At 55.6% G+C, this 23077-nt stretch overlaps 1 protein-coding gene across 1 annotated transcript; it reads left to right on the plus strand.

Moving 5' to 3' along the window:
* Positions 1-8525: 8525 nt before the first annotated feature.
* On the plus strand, positions 8526-22912 carry IGLON5 (IgLON family member 5; the record flags this gene model as incomplete). The annotated part of the gene is made up of 8 exons (XM_079723221.1): positions 8526-8604; positions 17038-17116; positions 17797-18029; positions 19396-19515; positions 20888-21022; positions 21248-21368; positions 21952-22106; positions 22824-22912. 8 exons carry the CDS (start codon positions 8526-8528, stop codon positions 22910-22912), a joined length of 1011 nt encoding a protein of 336 aa, XP_079579347.1.
* Positions 22913-23077: the final 165 nt, after the last annotated feature.

A 23077-nucleotide genomic window follows, 5' to 3' on the forward strand; every position in this document is an offset into this window, starting at 1 on the left:
TATATGCAGCTTATGAGCTTATGACCTGCTAACTGGGGAGGCAGAAGCCACCTGTACGGGACTGGCATATGGCTCCCTCAGCGACCAACTCCCACTTTGGGGAAGGTGCGGTTTCAACAGCACCCGCACAATGCTGAGCAGCGTCACAGGATTTTGGTGACTTACAGATGCTGGACGCAAGGGGGCGCGGTTGAGCCGGGGAAGGGCAGTCCTCCGTCCCCGGGCACTGGCAGGCCCGAGATCGCAGGGTAGCGGCCCTATTACTTGTAAGGTGGTTGGGGCCACGTCACTAACTGTTCTCGGGCTTAACTCTAAGTGGTTATTTATTTTTTTAATAAATTTATTTATTTATTATATTTGGCTGCGTTGGGTCTTCGTTGCTGCGCGTGGGCTTTTCTCTAGTTGCGGTGAGCGGGGGCTACTCTTTGTTGAGGTGCGCGGGCTTCTCGTTGCGGTGGCTTCTCTTGTTGTGGAGCATGGACTCTAGGCATGCGGGCTTCAGGAGTTGCAGCACGCGGGCTCAGTAGTTGTGGCTCGAGGGCTCTAGAGCGCCGGCTCAATAGTTATGGTGCATGGGCTTAGTTGCTCCGCGGCATGTAGGATCTTTCCAGACCAGGGCTCGAACCCGTGTCCCCTGCATTGGCAGGCGGATTCTTAACCACTGTGCCACCAGGGAAGCCCCCAAGTGGTTATTTTAAAAGGTGTCTTGGGAAAAACAAAGCGTGAACTTATGGTGAGCATCCTACACTCAAGTCCTTATCTATGTTCAGACTCCGGGTGTGAGCAGAATTATCACACTACAAAACACCTGGACACAAGTGGGAAAAACAAAGGCATTTTCCTCAAAAGTTGTTTTTCTCATTGTAAGAACACACGTGGCAACATCCTTGAGTTCGACTTCAAAGACCCCACACTCCATCAGTTAGGGGCTCGTGGAGGCACGGAGACGGAATTCAGGAAAAATGAATTTTTCATTTTCCTCCTGGGTGGGCGGCAGGGTGGGGACGGCAGGGAGCCAGCAGCAGCTCCATGAATAAAGATGAGGTTGGAAAGTGGATCATCTTCCTAGAAGCGGTTACAGGGCTGACTTTTCCTCCAGAGTCAAGAGAGAGACACTAGAGGGCGCTAAGGGGTCAGGCACGGCTCCAACCCCAGGCTGTGTGACATCGGGCCCGGCACAGACTCGCTGCACCAGGATAAGAATCAAATGCTTGAAATGTAGTCGTGCACGGGGGGCCTCCACGCAGAGAGACCCCAGGAACCTACAGCTCACCCCCTTCTGAGCAGACGTTTGCTGATGTCCACTGTGTTTCAGCGATTCACGGGAAGGACCCGCAGAACTCTGCAAAGCTCTCATACTCACGGTTTATTGCAGCAAAAGGATAGAGATTAAAACTAGCCATGGGGGCTTCCCTGGTGGTGCAGTGGTTATAAGAATCCGCCTGCCAATGCAGGGGACACGGGTTCAAGCCCTGGTCCAGGAAGATCCCACATGCCACAGAGCAACGAAGCCTGCCTGCTGCACAACTACTGAAGCCCACACGCCTAGAGCCCGTGCTCCGCAACAAGAGAAGCCACCGCAATGAGAAGCCCGCACACCGCAGCTAAGAGTAGCCCCCGCTCACCACAGCTAGAGACAGCCCGCGCGCAGCAATGAAGACCCAAGGCAGCCATAAATAAATAAATAAATAAATAAATAAATAAAATGTATTTTGAAAAAAAAAACTAACCATGGGAAGAGCACACAGGGCAGAGTCCCAGAGAGGCCAGGAGCCTCCAGTGGTCCTGTCCCAGTGGAGTGGGGAGTCTGCGTGATCTCCCAGCAACAACGTGTGACAAGGCGCACAGAGTGTTGTCGACAAGGGATGCTCACCTGAGCCTCGGTGTCCAGGGTTTTACTGGAGGCTGGTTATGTAGCTCTTAGTTTCCAGGGCCACCACCCACCAGGAGGTCAAGCTGATACCACATGACCCAAGGCATCCCCCGTAAATCACACTGTTAGCATAGACTGTCTGGTGTGGCCCAAGGTCCCCAGATAAACAAAGACACTCTTATCAGGACGTTCCAAGGGCTTAGAGGTTCCCTCCCAGGAGCCAGTCCTCTGTTTAAAATGGGCAGGGTTTGGACAACCCAGGCCTGCTGAGTTAACCCTTCACTGCACACCTGTCTGAGGCCAGCTGGAAGTGCAGGAACTGAAGGTGAGTCAGCCTAGATGAGGACAAGAGCGTCCTCCCCTGAGAGGTAATGGGACTCGGTGGTTTAGGCTGTTTCGTGCCCACCTCTGAGCCTTGGCATTTCCCACTCACAGAGCCCTTCCCTGCCCCTCCCACCCCCCTGGGTTGACCTGTGTCCCAGTCTGGACAGGGGGAGGCCTGTCTCATCTCTGCATCCATGCAGTGCTCAGCACGGAGTGTGGCACCCGGGGGGCTCGGGGAAACATTTGCTAGATGAGCAACAGAAGGAAGGAATGAGAAACAGTGAGGGAGAGACAGAAAGGTGGGGACAGAGACGGAAAGAGACAGATGGCAACCGAGGTGGAGAATGACAAGGAGGCGGAGACAGGGACATAAACCAGAGAGAAAGGAGGATGAAGGGGAGATGCGCAGAGGGAGGGAAAGAGGAGATCACGGGACGACAGCCTTGTATAAACCTCCTCCATCCCTTCAGGAGGTGATGGCAACAACCGTGATAATGGCACTGGCCAGGACTGAGTGACCCAAGCCCTCAGCCCTTATTGACTTAACCCAGCAGCCCTGTGGTCTGGTCATTGTGACCCTTTCACAGAGGAGGAAACTGAGGCCCAGAGAGGCTCAGAAGCCTCCCTATGGTCACACTGCAACCTTGTGAGATGGGAGCTAGGCCCCCACCCCTACCCTTGAGGATGGGGACACTGAGATTCAGAAAGGGGAGGGTCCTTCCCAGGGACTCACAGCCTGAGAGGCAAAGCCAAATCCATCCGGGTGCACCTGCTCTCTCCTGGTTGCTCCTAGGAACTGGGCCCATTAGGATCACTTCTCCGCATCTCCGAGACAGGCTGGGGCATGGTCCTCCTGCCCAGAGACAAACACTGCTCTGGTGCCTGGTGTTTCCTCCCAGAGAGGTGGGTCTCAACCAGGATCCATGTTGCCCCTCCCAGGGGACAGTCTGGGTTGTCATGACATCTAGTGGGTGGAGTCCTGGGATGCTGCTTAACACCCTTCAACACATAGGGCAGCCCCCACCATAAGAATCACCCAGCCCCAAATGTCAGCGATGCCAAGACTGAGAAAGCCTATTCTAGAGGAATAAGATGGACATACAAGCATATGTGCGTATTACACATTTGCATTATGTACTTTGCTTCCTTTCACTTACAGAACACCACACAGTCTGTATCATTAACCTCACTCTTTTTTTTTTTTTTTTTTTGTGATATGCGGGTCTCTCACTGATGTGGCCTCTCTCATTGCGGAGCACAGGCTCCAGATGTGCAGGCTCAGCGGCCATGGCTCACGGGCCCAGCCGCTCCGCGGCATGTGGGATCGTCCCGGACCGGGGCACGAACCCGTGTTCCCTGCATCGGCAGGCAGACTCTCAACCACTGCGCCACCAGGGAAGCCCTAACCTCACTCTTTAACAGCTGCCTATCAATGCATATAATGTATCAAACCAGTCCCTTATTGAGTATTTAGGTAGTTTGTCCTCTGAGCACTGCAGACAATGCTACATTAATGATCTGGTGGTCCCTCAGCCATTGGGCATGAACAAGATACACCTGCAGGAGAAAATTCTGGATATGGACTTTCAAGGTTAAGGGTGAGGTACATAGTTTCCGGGGATGATGCCAACTTGCCCTTCATAGAAAGGGAACCAATTTCACTCTTGTCAACACCTGCCATCGTCAACCTGGTATGTTTCTGGGTCCTTTGAACTTTGCCTATCCTGTGTATGAAAAAATAGTATCTGTGGCCATCAGAATCTTTATTTCACTTGTTAGGTGAAATGGAGCATCTTCCACACTCCTGAGCCTTCTAAGCATCATCTTCAGGGGGCTTTGGGCCTCGACTGTGAAACCCTAATAGTGTTAGGACAGCAGGGGTCCTGGCGGGAAAGAGACAGCCACCTCCAGTGGGATTCCTAAACAGACTTTGTGATAAAGGTGCCTTTCACAGAGGTGTGAGCAGGGTTAGGGATACAGGGATGGTAAGACTCCCAGGAACCAGCAACAGAAGGAAAAGATTCCTTCCAAATTCTGCTGTGTCCTTGAGGAACTAGGGAGAGGAATGGTGTCTCTGAGGCCTTATTGAGAACCGGAGCCATGGCCAAGGGGCCACCTGACAGGCCCCAATGTAGGGCAGCGGGCAAGGACCAGAGCATTCTCCAGCCACCCTTCAGTGTTCTGCCTGTGCCTCCCTTTGGCCAGACCCCCCTTGAGGTCAAAGGGCAAGTAAGCTTGCAGGGTTTGAGAGTTCCAGGTGCTCCACATCCTTGCCAACACTTGCTACTATCAATCCTTTTAGCCATTCTAGTGGGCGAATAGGAGTATCTCACTGTGGTCTTGATTTTATTTCCCTGATGACTAATGGTGTTGGGTATTTTTTTCAGGTGCTTATTAGAAATCCTCTTTCTGTGAAGTATTTGTCCAAGTCTTTTGCCCATTTAAAAATTGAGTCATCTCTTTTTTTGTTGATTTGTGGGAGCTCTTTATATTGATATAGTCTGGCTATAAGTTCGTTATCAGATACACATATGGCAAATGTCTTCAGCTGTGTCTACAGCTTTGGGGAATTCCTTTACTTTTTTACTTCTCTGCTTTTACTTCTCTATGTCTGTTTCCTCATCTGTGAAACAGAGGTAAAGATAAGACACACCCACAGGGACATCATAAGGCTTCAAGGAGAATGTAAAATGTGCTCAGAAAGATGCCTGCATGTAGGAAGTGCTCATATTGTCATCAGGCCTGGGATGGGTCATTCCAGGAAGAGAGAACCCTGTCCTCATCCTAAGCCTCATCATAGGGAAGCAATAAATGACCTTTTGCCAGGATCCCAATGGATTTTGTACAAGGGTGTGTTGGTACAATGGCTCTCAAACAAGAAGTCCTGATTTGTAGTGTTTGCCAGTTGCCACAGTGTAGATACTTCCATCATGTCCAATTTCAGGCTAACACTGGTTTAACATCCATTTTGAAAATTCCTGAAAATTTAACCATCAGTTCTCCCAAATCAGTGTGAACAAGCAGCGGCACACCACCAGCTCTTATGCCACCTGGCTGTGTTAACGTAGGTGGGTCCCTTTCCCTCTCTGGATCTTCGTTCTCTCCATCTATCCAAATAGGGCTAGTAACTCATCCAACCCATGCATAGAGTACATATTTGTTGAGTACCTACTAGGTGTCAGTCACTGGGCTAAGCTCTGGAGATAAGCCTTGAGCAAAAGCAGACAAAAACAAACAAACAAAAGACCTGTCCTAGATGCTCAACATTGCTAATCACCAGAGAAATGAAAATCGAAACCACAATGAACTATCACCTCACGCCTGTCAGAATGGCTATCAGCAAAAAGAGCACAAATAACAAATGCTGGTGAGGATGTGGAGAAAAGAGAACTCTTCTACACTGTTGGGGGGAATGTAAATTGGTGCAGCCACTGTGGAAAACAGTATGGAGGTTCCTCAAAAAAATAAAATAGAACAACCATATGATCCAGCAATTCTACTCCTGGGCATATATCCAAAGAAAATGAAAAACACTAATTTGAAAAGACACATGCACCCCAGTGTTCATAGCAGCATTATTTGCAATAGCCAAGACATGGTAGCAGCCTAAGTGTCCATCAACAGATAAATGGAAAAATATTCATATATGTATATATATGAATACTACTCAGTCAAAAGAAAAAAGAATGAAATTTTGCCTTTTGCAACAACATGTATGAACCCGGAGGGTACTATGCTTAGTAAAATAAGTCAGACAGACAAATACTGTATGTTATCACTTATATGTGGAATCTAAAAAATAAAACAAACGGATGAATATAACAAAACAGAAACAGACTCACAGATGTAGAGAACAAACTAGTGGTTACCAGTGGGGAGAGGGAAGCGGGGAGGGGCAAGATGGGGTGGAGGATTAAGAGGTACAAACTACTATGTATAAAAGAAATAAACTGGGGCTTCCCTGGTGACGCGGAGCGGCTGGGCCCGTGAGCCATGGCCGCTGAGCCTGTGCGTCCGGAGCCTGTGCTTCGCAACGGGAGAGGCCACAACAGTGAGAGGCCCACGTACCGCAAAAAAAAAAAAAAAAGAAAGAAATAAACTATAAGATTATATTGTATAGCACAGGGAATATAACCAATATTTTATAACTTTAAATGGAGTATAATCTATAAAAATTTTGAATCACTATATTGTACACCTGAAACTAATACAATATTGCAAATCAACTATACCTCAATTAAACAAACAAACAAAAACACAAAACCCTGCCTTAGCAAAGCTTACGTTCTGGAAGTGGGAGATGGAGGGGAAGGGAAGTGACTGGAAACAAACAAGTGAACACATGAAATAAGGGAATGGTAACGGCTATGGAGAAAACAAAACCGATGTCAGAGAGCTGTTGCATTGGGAGTGGGGGTTACTTTGGATATCATGATCAACAAAGGCTTATTTTCTTAAGATTTATTATTTATTTATTCTATTTCTTTCTTTATTTTTGGCTGTGTCAGGTCTTAGTTGCGGCACGCTGTCTCTTCACTGTGGCACGTGGGCTTCTCTCTGGTTGTGGTGGTGGATTTTCTCTTCTCTAGTTGTGGCGCGTGGGCTCCAGGGCATGTGGGCTCTGCAGTTGTGGCTCAAAGGCTCTCTAGTTGAGGTATGCGAGCTCGGAAGCTGTGGCATGTGGGCTTGCCCCGCGGCACGTGGGATCTTAGTTCCCTGACCAGGGATCGAACCCACATCCCCTGCATTGTAAGGCAGATTCTTTACCACTGGACCACCAGGGAAGTCCCAACAAAGGCTTTTGAAAGGTGAGACCTGAATGATAAGAAAGAGTCTTGTGCCAATCTGGCGAGAAGAGCATTCCGGCAGAGGGAACAGCAAGTGCAAAGGCCCTGAGGTTGGAACAAGTTGGGCTTGTTGAAGGAGCCCAAGGAAGGCCACAGCAGCTGGAGTTGAGTGAGTGAGGCAGTGCAGTAGCATCAGCTGGTTTATGAGTTCAGTGCTTGTTGATCTGAAGGTGGAGGCCTAAAGACCAGGGCACTGGCTGCTGCCTTCAGAGCAGTCATCCAGGGGAGACGTGACAGCTCAGAGGAGGGTGGAGTGGGAAGAAGAGGACAGAGGAGAGATCTGTTTTGAAGGTGGAGGCCGAGCTAGCCTCTCTTTCAGACAGATTGGATTTGGGGGTGGGGGGCAGGAATAGAGGATGGATGTGCTTTTGCAGTTAAACAGCCCCTAGGGGGTGACTTCAAAGACTTCTGCCTCCAAATGCCCCAGACATGGAGTAGGCTCAGGGATTGTTCTCTTGCCTCAGAGGCTAGATGGGGGCACAGGGGACAGGGACGCCTCACCTGGTGGGCCAGGAGGGAGGACTATACCCGGTAAATGGATGCATAGTGGGACCAGGAGGAAGAACTAACTTCAGGTTGTTAGGGCACTGGGCTGAGCTAGCACCCTCCCCAGGATCTCCGTTATTCTTCTCAATAACCTTGAGAAATAGAGATGATTCCATCTTGCAGGGAAGACACTGAGATTCTGGGGAAAGAAGTGACTTGTCCAAGGTGCCGCTGCAGCCAAGTGACTGAAAGAATGAGCAGTGGGGATTCTTCGTACCTGAACCCTGGATTACCATCTCCCAAGGTCAGGTCCCCCAGTCTCTCCCCATTCCCCTATTATCCTGGGGATGAGGGTTGGGATGGACGGAAGAAGGAAATTTCACCCCAAAGTCAGTGTTATTCATGAAAGTAGGTGGAGAAGCGGAACTATGTCCCACAGGAAGAGGGGGCTGGGAGTTCTGATTCCTGGGTCAGGGGGAGGTGGGGACTTGGGGAGCAGACTCCTGGGCCTGAGGAGGCTGGGGGCCCGGACTCCTGGGGTTGGGGGGCCGGAATTTCTGGGTCTGAGGGAGGATGAGATTGGGACCTGAAGCAGGAGGGAGGTGCGCTCCAGGAAAAGTGTCCCAGACCCGGGGCTCTAGGGATCCGAGGTGGGAAGCCGTGTGGATCGAGGGGGCGGGAGGGGGTAGGGGCCGGGCCGCAGTAACAAAGGCCTCTCCCTCCAAAGAGCAACCCTCCTAGGCCCCGCCTCCATGGCCCCCCGCCTCCCCTGATTGGTCGGCCTTCCTGCCCGTCAGCACCGCCCCCTCCCCGGGTCTGCAGCAGCTCCGGCCGCCTCGTCGCGCCCCCCCAGCCCCCTCCCCCCGCCCCCGCCGCCCCCCGGGCCGGTGCAGCCGCAGGCGGGGTCCCCCTCCCCCTCCCCCTCTCCCCCCAGGTCTCGCGCGCCCCGGACCGGCCCCCCCTTTCCCCTCCCCCTTCGCGCCGCCGCTGCCGCGATGCCCCCCCCTGCGCCCGGGGCCCGGCTCCGGCTTCTCGCCGCCGCCGCCCTGGCCGGCCTGGCCGTCATCAGTCGAGGTACCGCAGCGCCGGGGGCGGGGGGCTCGGCCGGGACTCCAGGGTCCCGGGCGGGGATTGGGGGCGGAGGAGGGTGCAACCCTGAGCAGGGAAGAGGAGGCCCCCGGACGCAGAGGTCTGGGCCCGGGGGCGGGGGCTGCATCCTCTGGCTGGGAAAGGGGTCCTCGGATGTCTGGATCCATGCCCGGGGGCGGGGGTCCGCGTCCTGGGGCCCGAGTCTGGGCCTAGGGGCGGAGGTCTCCTTCTCCGGGCCGGCGAGAGGGTCTCGGACACCTGGTCCCGGCCTGGGGGCGGGAGTCTGCGGCTCCGGATCGGGGAGGGAGATCAGAAGCTAAGTAAGGGTCCCCGGGCAGGATCTCTGAACTGAGTTGGTGGGGGGTGGGAGGAGGGTAGGAAGGGAGATGCCCCGTCGGGGGTCTTCATCTCTGCGTGGAGAGGGTCCCGCAAGGGGTCCCTGCCTGAGGGCTGGGGTAGGCGTTTCTGGGGAAAGGTTGGGGGGATGGTGTCTTCCCAGGGTCAGTAAGAGGAGGGGGCAGGGGTGTCCATAGACCTCCGTCCCAGGGCCAGGAAAAGAAGGGGGTGGGGTCTGGTCTCCCAGCTGGGAAGGGGCTGAAATGCCCCAGCTGGGTGGTCTAGGTTGGGAGAAAGTATTAGTACTTGGAGGGTTGCAGTTATGTGGGGGGCAATGGAGCTGGAGATCCAAGAAGTTGAGGTGCTGGGCTGGGGACTCAGATATGGAAAGCTCTGGCTGAATATTTGGGTTCGGGGCAGGACGGAGCCTAAGAGACGGGCAGATTGAGGAGGGAGGGAAGGGAAGGGTTAACACGGGGTCAAAGGGTTAAACTCGCCCTCCCAGTGTGGGAGGGGGACTGGGGCTGGTCTTTTGTGGAGCAGGAAGGGGAGAATGGAAAGTGGGGGTGGGGTGGGCTGGGGAGTGAACTTGGCAGTCTCTCTTTAGAGGACGTGTAGCTGGATCTTGTGTCTCCCCAGGGGGCTAGCAACCTGGGGAAGGTCCAGGAGATGCCCCCTAAGGAGAGGAGAGCAAGAAGGCAGGGGGCAGGGGACAGGGTTAATTCTGTGCTTCCAGAGGATTCCCCCAGGCCCTGCCCCAAGCCAGGATCACAGAGTCAGGGACACACAATCGGGAACACCCTAGAACCCCCAACAGTCTCAGCGAGACAGCGACAGCGGCTCTCAGCCACCCGCCCACACACACCGATCTCGCACAGCCACATAAACACCCATCCCCCTGGTCTGACCCGGAGCCGCACCTGCAGACACCCACGGTCACACAAACCCGGCCCTGCACACACAGGACACAGGATGCTGAGCTGGAGGGTCACTCCCTCCCTGGTGCAGACCGTCTGAGTGCCCCTCCCACTTGACCCGTCTGAATCCCTGCCTGTCTGTGTCTCTGTCACTTGTCTCCTTAGGTCTCTCTGACGTCTCAGCCATTTCCGGAGGCTCCCTGGCTCTGGGTGACATTCCGTTTGTCTCTGTCTCGGGGTCCCCTCCTCTCCATCCCTGCCGGGCTCGGCACAGTTTCACATCTGTCCCTCCCTGCCTCTGGATCTGCTTCTCCCGGTCACAGTGTGTGTGTCTGCCTCTCTCTGGCCCCTGAGCTGTGCCTTGGTCCTCATTCACTTCTGGGAGCTCACGTCTCATCTCGCCCGCGCCTGTCCTTGTCCGCTCACTGTCTCTGGCTGTCTCCCGTTAGCTCTGTCTGTCTCCCTCTCCCTTCACTCTCAAGTAACTTCCCATGTCCTTCTACTTTTACTCTTCAGAACCCTAGAAATCACTGCTGTTCACAGGTGCTGGGCTGGGATCTTAGTGGAGCCAGGAGGTGGTCTGTGACCTAGGTCAAGTCCAGTCCCATCTCTGAGCCTTTTGTCCCCCGTCAGAGAACTACGAGCAAAAGCGGGGGACAGGGCGGGGTGGGGGATGAGCTGAGACGGGATTCGGGAGGCAGAAAGAGAGACCCCTCACCCACCACCCTCTGACCGTTGGGGCTGAGCAAACGCCGGTGGAAGTTACACCAAATTGCATCTCCTCCTCTCTTTCATTCATTGGATGGTTTCCAGATTACGGGAGGAAAGCATACAAGTGAACCATCCACTACAAATATGCATAAGAGCAAACCCCACTGTGTCCCGCTCCGCTACCCTCCCCAAACCCACTCTCGAGGGGGAGGCGGGGTCCACAGCCCTGGCACAGCGTCCCCAGCCTTCTCCCACCTACACAGTCAGACACGCAGTTCAGCATCTGTAAGGGACTGGTTAGTTCGTTGATGTTTTTCCCCAGACAGAAACAAAATAAAGCCATTTCTCTACAAAACTGGCTTTTTTTCCCCACTTAACTCTACCTCCCCAGCATCTGTAGATATTATTCTATCGTTCCTTTTTTTTTTCCCCCTAAATTCTTTATGCCAACACACACACATACATCCACTCACAAAAGTAGATGCTGCAGGAGACTTGGGGGCAATTCCTTTGCCATATTACCTGGAGTGGGGACAGGGTGAACCTGGGCGTGGGTGACCCCCCAGGCCCCCCGGTTTGTCTGGACTGTGGGCACCGCCTCATCAGCTCATCTAACAGGTATTTACTGAGCACATAGTCACTGTTCTAAGCACTGGGAATCTATAAACACAGCAGTGAAGTCCCTGCCCTCGCAGAGCTTACATCCTAGTGGGATGGAGAGAGATCCACAAACTAAAAACAACCCTCAGAAGTAAACAGATAATTTCAGAATGTGATGAGTCACGTAGAGAAAATAAGAATGACTCGGCAGACAAGTTGGCCTTGTGACCTCAGGTGGTGTCTGAGCAGCTGAGGGGAGTTCAGACTGAAAGGAGGGGAGAAACCAGCCTTGGAAAGATCCCGAGGGAACGGCAGAGGCAAAGGCCCCTACGGTGAGAACCAGCAGAAAGGAACAGCCAGCACGTGGAAGGTTCCCGGGCTCTTGGCTCTGGAACCAGACTCCGGGCATCAGTGATAAGGAGGACTTGGGAGATGAGCAAAGAGGAAGAGGGCTCTGGGGGCTCCTCAGTGGCCGTCAGACCAGGCCCAGCCCCTTCTCACGGCTCTTCCCTGCCAAAGCCACACGGACCCCCACTCACGTGGCCCCCACCCCTCCCTCCAGCCGGGCTTCTGCCACCAGCTCCCCAGACGCCCGCCACAAGTTCACACACACTCCTGGGCCTCAGGTTCCCCATCTGTGAGTTCTGGGATGGTGGAATCTAAGCATCCCCCGCATTGGAGGGTCCCATTTCCACCTAAGTTCCTTTGAGGGGCGGCAGGCTGTTCTTATCTCCAACTCAAGGTCACTCAGCTTGTTAGAAATCCCCTTCTCTCTCTTTTTTTGTTTTTTTGTTTTTTTTGTTTGGCTGCGTTGGGTCTTCGTTGCTGCACGCAGGCTTTCTCTAGTTGCGGCGAGCAGGGGCTCATCTTCATTGTGGTGCGCAGGCTTCTCACTGCGGTGGCTTCTCTTGTTGCGGAGCACAGGCTCTAGGCATACGGGCTTCAGCAGTTGTGGCCCGCGGGCTCAGTATTGGTGGCTCGAGGGCTCTAGAGCGCAGGCTCAGTAGTTGTGGCACATGGGCTTAGTTGCTCCGCAGCATGTGGGATCTTCCCGGACCAGGGCTCAAAGCCGTATCCCCTGCATTGTCAGGCGGATTCTTAACCACTGCGCCACCAGGGAAGTCCCAGAAATCCCCTTCTCTCAAGAGAAGGGAATTCACCCACTGCAACCTTCATCCCTTGGTTTATCAAACGGGTATGAGAGCCACTGGTCTGGACTGGCAGAGACCTGTGTGGTCCGTCCCATCACCTCTGGATCTCCCGCCAGGCTGGCACCTGCCCCGTAAGCATTCCATCAGCCAACACACATAGAGCAGTTTGCAAGCACTTAACTAGCAGGCACTGTATTGAGCCCGTTGCTTGGGTGACCTCCTTTCATCCTCTCCCCCACAACCCAATGAGGGAGGCACGATGATCGTCCCCACTTACAGGTGGGGAAACTGAGTCTCAGGGAGGGGAAGTAACTTGTGCAACCCAGTGGCACAGCTGGAATTTCAACCCTGGCAGCCTGGCTCCCCGGTCCGTTCTTTTCGCAGCCTGGTCATGCTGGCATGGTCGTAGCAGAGCAGATGCTGACGGCGCATCTGTACATGCGTCACCGACTCGGGTGGGTGCTGGGCACGGAGCAACCTACAGGCCGGACCTGCTCTGCCCCCCTCCTTCCACCCCCAGGGGACCGACACCGAACGGGGGATAACAATAGATGGTTCTTTAAAAAGAAGGTGCTGTTAGGAATAGCTAGCATTTCTTGGGCCCTTTTTGCCTGCTAAGTGCTGAGCTAAACATTTTGCTTGCACGTTCTCATGGAATCCCTGACAAAAATCCCTCCGAGGGAAGAACTACTGTTTTTCTCCTTTCTACAGTTGGGGAAACTGAGGCTCAGACTGGCCGGGGGTCACCCAGCCAGGAAACGGGGGGGCAGACATTTGATCTATCAGCCCAGACTCCTTAGGGCTTTCTTAGTGAGTCTCTAGAGACCATCCATCCCCTCTACAAACAGTTCCCTGCTCAGAGCTAACCTCAGGGAACTCCTGGCCAGGTAGGGAAGGCACCCCTGGACACTGTCCCAGCTGAGTCAGAGGGTACGCAGTAGAGAGAGTGGAGACTCTCTGCCTTGAACAGTCAGGGAGGTCCTTCTGGAGGAGGGGGCGTTTGAGTTGGGGTTTTGAAGAATGTGTAAGAGTCCAAGAGGTGGCAAAGCATGTTGTAGGAATCCATTTACATTCACTCATTCAACAAATATTTCCCAAGGCTTTCCAGGCCAGGCCCTGTGCTGGAAGATGTTGGGGATACAGACCTGAGTCAGACCCAGGCTCTGCCCTCAAGAAACTTATAGCTGGGACTTCCCTGGCGGTCCAGGGGTTAGGACTCCGCACTTCCACTGCAGGGGGCACTGGTTCAATCCCTGGTCAGGGAACAAAGATCCCACATGCCGTGTGGTATGGTCAAAAAAAAAAAAAGAAAGAAAGAAACTTATAGTCTGCTGGGGGAGACAGATACCACAGCTGTAAGGGAGGTAGTCCAGGCATTGTGGGAACACAGACTAGGGCTGGAGGGAGTAGGGAGTCGGAGTTTCCCAAGCAGAATTCCTGCAGAGGGGACCGCATGTGCACTAGCTTGTTTGTTTTTATATTAAACATCTCTTGAGGCCTCCTGTGGACCAGGCCTTGAGCTGGGTGATGCTGGAGGTGGGGAGACCCAGGCCCTGCCCTAAGAGGCTCCCGTCTGGTGAGGAGAGCAGACCTGAAAACAGTGCAGGGTGACTGGGACTGAGACAGAGGGAGGGGCCGGGCCCGGTGACAGACAGGGTGGTGGAATGGCTAACCCCCATTTACCAAAGCCCAGAGAGGGGAAGGGACTTACCCAAGGTCACACAGCATGGAGGGTCCTCCTGAGCCTGGAGTCTGGGAACTGCATGAGACAGACATGCAGACCCACAACATCCAAATTTATAGACACACAGACCAGGAATCGAAGACCCACTTGAGATGACTTCATCACTCATCTCCCAAGACTGCCCACAGCCAGGGCCCAGCTGGGCATGCTGGGGAAACAGATGGTCTGAGCCAGGCCCTGCCCTGGAGGAGCAGCTGCGGGAGGCAGAGAACTCTGATCCACGGAGCCCTGGGAGCGGAGTGGGAGCTCACATGGGCTCGGATGGGCCATGTCTCCTAGGAGAGGCCCCCATATACTAGGTCCCTGGAGAAGGAGAAGCGTTTGATGGGAAACAGTGGGAAGGAGGGAGAGGGGAGAAGAGTGGGAACCACAGAGCTGGGCTACACTGGGGGGAGGAAGCAGGAGAGTGACGCCGGGGCCCCGGACTGCAGGCTGAGGCGCTGGGACTTCGTCCTGGGGGCCACTCCGAGTGTTGGAAAGATCCCTCTGGCTAGGAGTGTGTGTCTGTCTGTCTTTCTGTCTGCTGGACGTATGATTAAGATCCTGCCCACCTCTGTGAGGTCCACACCCCACCCCAGGGCCCTAGCCTGAGCTCAGGAGCCCTCGGTTCTTCCCTGAAGTGGGGCACCTTGGACAGCTTCCTCTTCAGCCCCCAGACTGGGGTTGTTCTCCTTGAATCCTGGACAGTGGCTGTCACAGGGCTGGGGGGAAGGGGGCAGGTGGGGTGATTTTGCCCCCTGGGAGGTATCTGGCAATGTAATTTTGGTTGGGGTAGGGGACCTACTGGCATCTAGGGGGTCGAGGCCAGGGGAGCTGCGGACCATCCTACACTGCACAGGACGGCCCCACAATGAAGAATCATCCAGGCCCCAATGTCAATGGTGCCGTGATGGAGAAACCTTGGTCTAGGATGTGTGTGCCCAGGGGTATGACAAATCCTGTGGGGGGTGTGTGTGCGGATAGGGCTGTGTGTGATCTGATCAGAGGTGACAGCATGACTGCATGCGCCCGATTCTTGGCCCAGGGCAGCCCCTTTGTATTTGAGAGGCTACAACTGTGTCGCTGTTTCACTGCACAGGCCGTATCTTCATGCACGACTTTCCAGGGTAGGGCGTGGGGATGAGCACAGCCCTCCGGCTGGTAGTGTCACTGTGACCGATTCAGCCAGTGTGTGTGTGTGTGAGAGAGAGAGAGAGAGAGAGAGAGACAGCCCTCCAGGTAGGGCTGTAACCATGTGTAGACTTTGCACCTGCGTGTGAGGGCCCGCTGGTGTCAGTGTAACTGTGTGGGTCCGGTTGTATATGGCGGGCGGATCAGGGTGCCATGGCTGCTTGGCCTGGAGCTGTCCCTCCGGTGGCTGAGAGGCATGCTTCTGGGAGAGAGCTGTCTTTTCTAACTGACCTTCTGCTGGGTGTGTGTCCTGGGCTGTGTGCGTCAGCATGAGTATGTAGGTCTCTGTCCCTCTGAGCGGGACCCATTGCCATGCGTGGGACTATCTCCTGGCCCCGGGGCTGGCTCTGCGCATCTTTCCTGGACCCTGGTGACTGTGTGTGTGTCTGTCTGTCCCCTGGCCGCCCCCTCCTGTTACTAGGGTTCTGCGTGGCAGCATCCTCTCTGCACAGCTCAGGACGGGCAAGTCCCTTCCCTCCCTCCAGGGCCCTTCAGATTACAGGAGCGACTCTGGCCCCAGTGAGCCCAGGGTGAGGGGCTGCAAACCCCCAGGGCCTGGCGAGCCCGCTGCGCTGGCTCTGGCCCAGCCCCGTCCAGAGGGGCTGCTGATGGAGAGGGCCTCCCCGGGGAGTCGTTGGCGGGGCACGGGCAATTAACTCATTAGATTAATTAGCTCCTCATCCTGGGGCGGGGGCCAGGGCAGCCCTGTGTAGGCCTGTGCCGCCCAGGCGTCCAAGGTCATCCGGCCGCCTCCTTTCCCCTCCTGGTGCTGTCTCCATCCGCCGCCTCCGCGTGCCCAGCTCCCACTCCCTGGCCCCGGTCCAGCCGCTGGCCACGGTCCACAGAGAGATGAATGGCGGGGGTGGGGGGGCGCTGCAGTGCGCAGGCGGGCGTGGGCATGCACCCTCAAGAGCGTGCCCCACCGGGCACGGGCACACGGGGGAGTCTGTGTAGACGCAAGGCTCTCTGTAGCACGCCTCAGTGCATCCTGGGCGTCTGTGATAGACGTGTGTCCGCGTGGATATTCGTGTCCATCCGCGTTTGTGTGCATGTGTGCATTTGCATGTCTGGATATCTGTGTGCACTTATGTGGGTATTGAGGATCTCCCTGAAGCATGTCTTTCCATGTGTTTCTGAATTAATGTGTGTAACTGTGTGTATCTGTGTGCATGTGTCTGTTACATCTGTATATGTATCTGTGTATATGTATCTATGTACTCGTGAGTCTGTGAATATGTGTATGTGTGCCTCTGTACGCGGATATCTGTGTATGGATGTGTGTATTCTTGAATCTGTGTGTATGTGTGTCTGTACACTGTGAACATGTATGTGTGTGCCTTGTGCCATGTCTGCGTGTGTCTGTGTACATGTGTATCTGTGCTTGTATACGTACCTGTGTGCACATCTGTGCATATCTCTATCTGCACATATGCAGTTCTGTAATTGTGAATCTGTGCATATGTCTGTGTGTGTGCACATCTGTACACAGCATCTCTGAGTGTGTATATGTATTGGTGTATGTGTGTCTGTGTGCACATACATGTGTGTTTGTGTGCTGTGATTGTGTGCTGTCTCAGTGTCTCTGGAGGTGCATAGGTTTGTGTGTCCCAGTCTGTCTGGGTCATTGTGGGCTTGTGGGAAGGTGTTACGTGTGTCTGCTCCGAGTGTGTCTGCCATGTGTGCCGGTGGGTGTGGGAAGTGTCTGTATCTGCAGGGGTGTGTGTGTGTGTGTGTGTGTGTGTACAGATGTGTGCAGCCCCGCCGAGCTGAGCTGCCCTCCCTTCCACAGGGCTGCTGTCCCAGAGCCTGGAGTTCAGCTCCCTTGCGGACAACTACACAGTGTGCGAAGGTGACAACGCCACGCTAAGGTAGGGAGACCCGGAGGGTGCCGCCCCTTCACCTTCCTTGGGGGGAAATGGTCCTGATCCCCAGGCACAGCCCACACCTCCCCTGTCAAGAGAGAGGTCACTGGGGCCCAGACTCTGGGCCCAGGTCCACCCCTGGGCCTCAGTGTCCCCATCTGTCAAATGGGCGGAGGAATGGTGACCACCACCTGGGTTGTCGTGAGGATTTGAGAGTCTGTACACACGCCCTGAGTTAGAGAGCCTGGCACCCCGTGCTTGCTCAGTGAGAGCCAGGGTTACGCTCCCCCAGCTCTCTGCCTCCCCAGTCTGGGTCTGTGGATCCCTGTCCCCCTCTCTCTGGGTCTCTGTCCTTCTATCTCTGGGCCCCTCATCATTCTGCACCTTTGTCCCTCTCCCCCAGTGTGTCTTTCCCCCCTCTTTTTCGGTCTCTGACACACAACAATCACTCAATAACCATCAGCTGTCATTCTGTTCTGCACTTGGGCTCACAGCTCTCGCTGAGGCTCAGTTTGCCCACCTGTAAAGTGGGTGCAGTCACACCTGCCTCCAAGGACTGCAGTGGGAACTGGAGATGCGGTGGGCCTTCCTCCCCCCCCACCAAGCCCCCGCGACGGGGGACCCTGGAGGGCCAGGCGGGGGTGTGGGAGAGAAGAAAACCACCCTGCCCTCGTCCTCCCCGCCAGCTGCTTCATCGACGAGCATGTGACCCGAGTGGCCTGGCTGAACCGCTCCAACATCCTGTACGCGGGCAACGACCGCTGGACCAGTGACCCGAGAGTGCGGCTGCTCACCAACACGCCCGAGGAGTTCTCCATCCTCATCAGCCAGGTGGGGCTGGGCGACGAGGGCCTTTACACCTGCTCCTTCCAGACCCGCCACCAGCCGTACACCACTCAGGTCTACCTCATCGTCCACGGTGAGCCCTCAGCCGAGGCCCTGGCTGGGGGTGGGCGGGATGGGCCCGGGTGGCGGGCGCAGGGGACAGGGGACCCTCATGTCCTCGCCGATCCCTGGGACACAGCCATGGAAAGGCAGACACACACCCTGCCCTCACGGGTTCCAGCCAAGCAGAGAGAGGGAAAGTCACAGGCAACTCTAGGGCAGGAGAGCTACAGGGCCGAGGGTGGACTCGGAGGAAGACCGCATTCATTCACTCAGCCCTGTTTATGGAGCACCTACTACCTGCAAGCATTGCTCCATGGGCTGGGGACAGAGAAGGAGCCAGGCAGGCTGTCCCTGCCCCTTTGGAGGTGACTTTCCAAGGAGAGGCAGCTTCCCAGACATAACGTCTGAGCTGAGACTTTCAGGTGGATGCAGGGCTGGTCCCGGAAAAAGAACAGCACATGCAGGGGCTGGATGCGAAGAGTGGGAGAGGTGGGGCTGGAGAGATCCACGGAGAGGGCAGGAGGCTGCCTCACATGGCATCAGAGGTGGCCTGGAGGGCAGGGAGCACTTGGAGAGACAGGACCACAGGGACAGCCCAGCGGGGCCGTTGCCAAGCCCCAACTTGAAGCCAGATTCCCCCAGGTTCCAACCTCACCGCCACCACCCAGTGGCTGAGGGACCCAGAGCGAGCCGGGCGGTCTCAGACTCCTCATCTGCAAAACAGGGATGACGCTGTCATGTGTCAAGTCCAAAACGTCGTCAGTTGGAAGGGACACCTTTATTTTATGCCTTGCTAGAAACGGAAAAATAAACAGAACAAAAAAACCCTCCCAGTGAAACACTGGCATCCTACATCATAAAGCCATCCTGATAGGAGAAATGTGCAAACTGGTGGGGACGAGGTGGGAAACACCCCTGTGTGTTAGAATTGATGAATATAGCAACATCTACCCCAGAAGGGAGTCGTGAGGGTTTAAAGGGTTAATTTTTGTCAAACATTTAGAACACTGTAAGCTTACACACAGTAAGCACCATACGAGCATTCGTTAAATAATTTTTTTAAATAATAATACTAATCAATAAAAATAGAGATGGGGAAGGAGGAATTCAGACCAGAAGATAGAAAATAGAAACCAAGTTAGGAGGAAGGTGGAGAGAGACTGAGAAAGAGTGAGGAAGACAAGACCAACAGCTGGAGAAGAAGCCAGACCTAGAGGGAATGGAAAACACAGAGGATTTCTTACAGACACAGGAATGTCAGCTGGACCCCTGCGTCTGAGGGGGGAGGGGGCTGGGGGCCTGGATCCTGGGTCTGAGGGGGGAGGGGCCGGGGGCCTGGATCCTGGATCTTGGGAGCCCACATCTGGCCTCTCACTGAGCTTCCCTCTGGCCTGCAGTCCCCGCCCGCATCGTGAATATCTCTTCGCCCGTGACCGTGAACGAGGGGAGCAACGTGAACCTGCTCTGCCTGGCCGTGGGGCGGCCGGAGCCCACGGTCACCTGGAGGCAGCTCCGAGGTGAGGACCCCACCCCTGGCCGAAAGCCCCTTCCCCCACTCCGCAGTCTGGGCCCCTCAATTCCCCATATCCCTAGTTAGATACCCAGAATCTCCCATACCCCCCTCCTTTGATCCCCCCGGAACCCTTGTGATGACTGGATTTCCCCCTCCTACCCTGGTCCTATTATTTCACTGGAAGACCCCAGAGCCTTAGAGCCTTCCCCACTTGCCATCCCAGGCCTGGGCTGTTTCCTCCAGATCACCTCCTAGATCCCAACTTGCCCCACATGCCCGACCCCAGTAGCCTCAGTCTCTTTCCCCACGCAGCTCACAGGATTCTCCTGGACTCAGACCCCTACCACTAGATGGCCAGAGCCAGGTTACAGCCACGGCCCTGGCCCACGTTCCCGTCTCCTGCTCACATCACTACATCTCTGCCAGATGCCTTAGGCCAGTGGTTCTCGGGAGTGTGGTCCTCAGACTGGCAGCATTGGCATCACCTGGAAACTTGTCAGAAATGCACATTCTTGGGCCCACCTCAGAGTTAATGAGTCAGAACCACCCCTCCCCACATCACCACCACAATCTGTCTGAACAAGTCCTTCAAGTGATTCCAGTGGTAGGGCTAAGAACCACGGCTGCCCCCAGACAGAGTGCCAAGGGCCCTGAAAGGGACAGTCCAGATCCCAGACGTCACCCACTCCCCTTTTACCTAGATCTCTACTACCATTTCCCAGATCCCTAGATCCTCACTCACTGGGTCTTTGGAGACCAATTGTGCCAATCAGTAGATCCCTCGGGACCCCAGAACCCAATAACTAGGTCTCAGATCCTTGGATCCTCCCCTACCGGTTCATCTGAGCCCCACAGTCTTGGTCTCGAGTTTCTGGATCCCTGGATGCTCTGAGTCCCAAAGGCTCTTCTGAGCCAGCGCGCTGTTGTAAGACCCCAGGTATCTGGATTGCTGATCCCAGTCACCAGATCCTGATTCCTTGGGCCCCAAGGGCTAGATCCCAGAACTCTGGATCCTCCCCCACTGGGCCTGTATTTTCTGGATCTTTCTGAGCCCCAAGATTCTAGGATCCTCCCCACTGGGTCCTGTGAGCCACATGATCTGAGTTATGGACTCCCAGATCACTGTATCCCCTGAACGCCCCCAATCCTAGGACCCTCCCCACTGGGTTCTAGTTTCTAAGCCCCAGATTCTCATTCTCTGCCACACCCCTAGCAGGAGATCCCAGGCCCGGCAAACCCCTCCCCATTCCCACTGACCCGGGCACTCCAGGCCCTGCGCTGTCCGCCCCGCTGATGTGTGTCCGTGTTGTGCCCGTGTTGTCCCGTGTTAAGTGTTTGTGTCTGGCCCCGCCCCCTCCCCTCCCCTCCCCCCACAGATGGCTTCACCTCGGAAGGCGAGATCCTTGAGATTTACGACATCCAGCGGGGCCAGGCCGGGGAATACGAGTGCGTGACTCACAACGGGGTTAACTCTGCACCCGACAGCCGCCGTGTGCTGGTCACAGTCAACTGTGAGCCCCCCTGGCACTGGGCACGAAAGCGGGGCGGGACCTGGGTCCCTGGGGATGAAGGGTGTGAGGGAGGAGGAAGGGGGTGAGTCTGCGCGAGGAAGGAGTCTTGGGTGGGGGGGATGCTGGAGACCTGGACTCCTGGTAAGGAGAGAGGAGCGGGCTGGGGGTCGGACCCCTTCGTCCCCACCCGGCTAGGAGAATGCGCTGACCCTGGTCCCTTACCAGATCCTCCGACCATCACGGACGTGACCAGCGCCCGCACAGCCGTGGGCCGGGCCGCCCTCCTGCGCTGCGAAGCTATGGCGGTGCCCCCCGCGGATTTCCAGTGGTACAAGGATGACAGACTGTGAGGACGGCACCGGGGCCGGCCGTGGTGGTGATGGTGGTGGTGGTGGGGTCCTTGGTCCTTTGGACCGCGGGGAGGGGGGCAGAGGGAGCACAGGACTGGCTCCTGAGAACTTGAGGGTCCGGCTTCTAGGTGTTGGGGTCCTCGGAGCCCCAGGGAAACTGTGGTGGCTTACTGGAAATTTGGGTCCCAGGATGATGAATGCTGGAGCCTGGTCTCCTCCGGCTCTTCAGGAAGAAGGTCTGGGGTGGGGGTCGACACTGAGGATCTGGCAGAGAAGTTTTAGGGTTAGGGGACCATTGGATCTGGGGTCCAGCGGGGCCTGGGTGCCCCTAGTGGTCAGAGGTACACACTGAGAGAGTCCAGTGTCCCTGAGGGGCTAGGCTGCCTGGAGAGGGGCGTCGGTGGGAGTGGCCCGAGATCCATGGGGCGCTAGAACCCGAGGCTAGGGGTCGCTGGGGTAGGGGACAGAATGTAGGGTCTCCAGGGAATCGGGGAGCCTGACAGGGGGCTGGGCTTTCCGCCTGGAGAGGACCCCGGGCCGGGGTCCTGCGGCCTGGTCCCTGACCCGGATCCCCGGCAGGCTGAGCAGTGGCACGGCCGAGGGCCTGAAGGTGCAGACGGAGCGCACCCGCTCGATGCTTCTCTTCGCCAACGTGAGCGCCCGGCATTACGGCAACTACACGTGTCGCGCAGCCAACCGGCTGGGAATGTCCAGCGCCTCCATGCGGCTCCTGCGTGCGTCCCTGAGCGGCAGGAGGGGCGGGGCCGGAGCGGCGTGGGTGGGGCCGGGGCTGAGTGGGCGGGGCCAGAGAGGTGGAGATGCCGGGCCGCCCCCAGACTGTCCCCTAACTTAGGAAAGAGACGCACCCTCGACTGAGCAAGAAACCGATCCCTTCTACAGACATATTCATTGGGAGCCCACTAAGGGCCAGGCATTGGGTGCTCGGGACACAGCAATGCACAAAAGAGCCAAGGTCTAGGGATTTGCACAGCTTCCGGTCTAGCAGTAGTAGAAAAGCAATAAACAAGTAGACACATAAGTAAAATGAAAAGCCAACAAATACATACATAAATAAGCAAAAAAATAATTTTGCATATCAATAAGGGCTATGAAGAAAACAAATAATAGAATTGGGGATGGTAGCATTGGATAAGCTCATCAGAGAAAGCTTCCTGGAGGGGGTAACATTTGAACTGAGACCTGAATGGTCGAGAGAAGCCAGCCCTGCCAAGATCTGTGGGAAGAGCTTTGTAGGTGGAGAGGACAGTGATCAGCCAGATGCTTAGACTAAACCAGAGTCAGAGAACAGGCGCACTGAGTGAAAGCCCAGAAAGGTCCCCAGGAGGTATCCTCAGACAACACCCTCAGAGCAGAGACAAGACGCCCGGGAGAGACACACATGGGGTCTCCCCACTCTGGGCCTCCTCCCCTGACCCTCTCTCTTTCCCCAGGCCCGGGATCCCTGGAGAACTCGGCCCCGAGGCCCCCAGGGCCTCTGGCCCTCCTCTCCGCCCTGGGCTGGCTGTGGTGGAGGATGTAGGAAGAACCCAGTGCCCTGGAGTCCCCGCGCGGGGGGTCTGAGGCCGAGAGCAAGAGGAGAAGGGGGAACAAGCGCCGCGGGTCTCGAGGGGCAGAGTTCTCGGCCGCCGAGGAAGAAGAAAAGGAAGAGAAGGAGGAAAGATCTTTACAGAACCCATCACTGTGA

The sequence above is a fragment of the Hyperoodon ampullatus genome, assembly GCF_949752795.1.
Source record: "Hyperoodon ampullatus genome assembly, chromosome: 18".
NCBI classification, from domain to species: Eukaryota; Metazoa; Chordata; class Mammalia; order Artiodactyla; family Ziphiidae; genus Hyperoodon; species Hyperoodon ampullatus.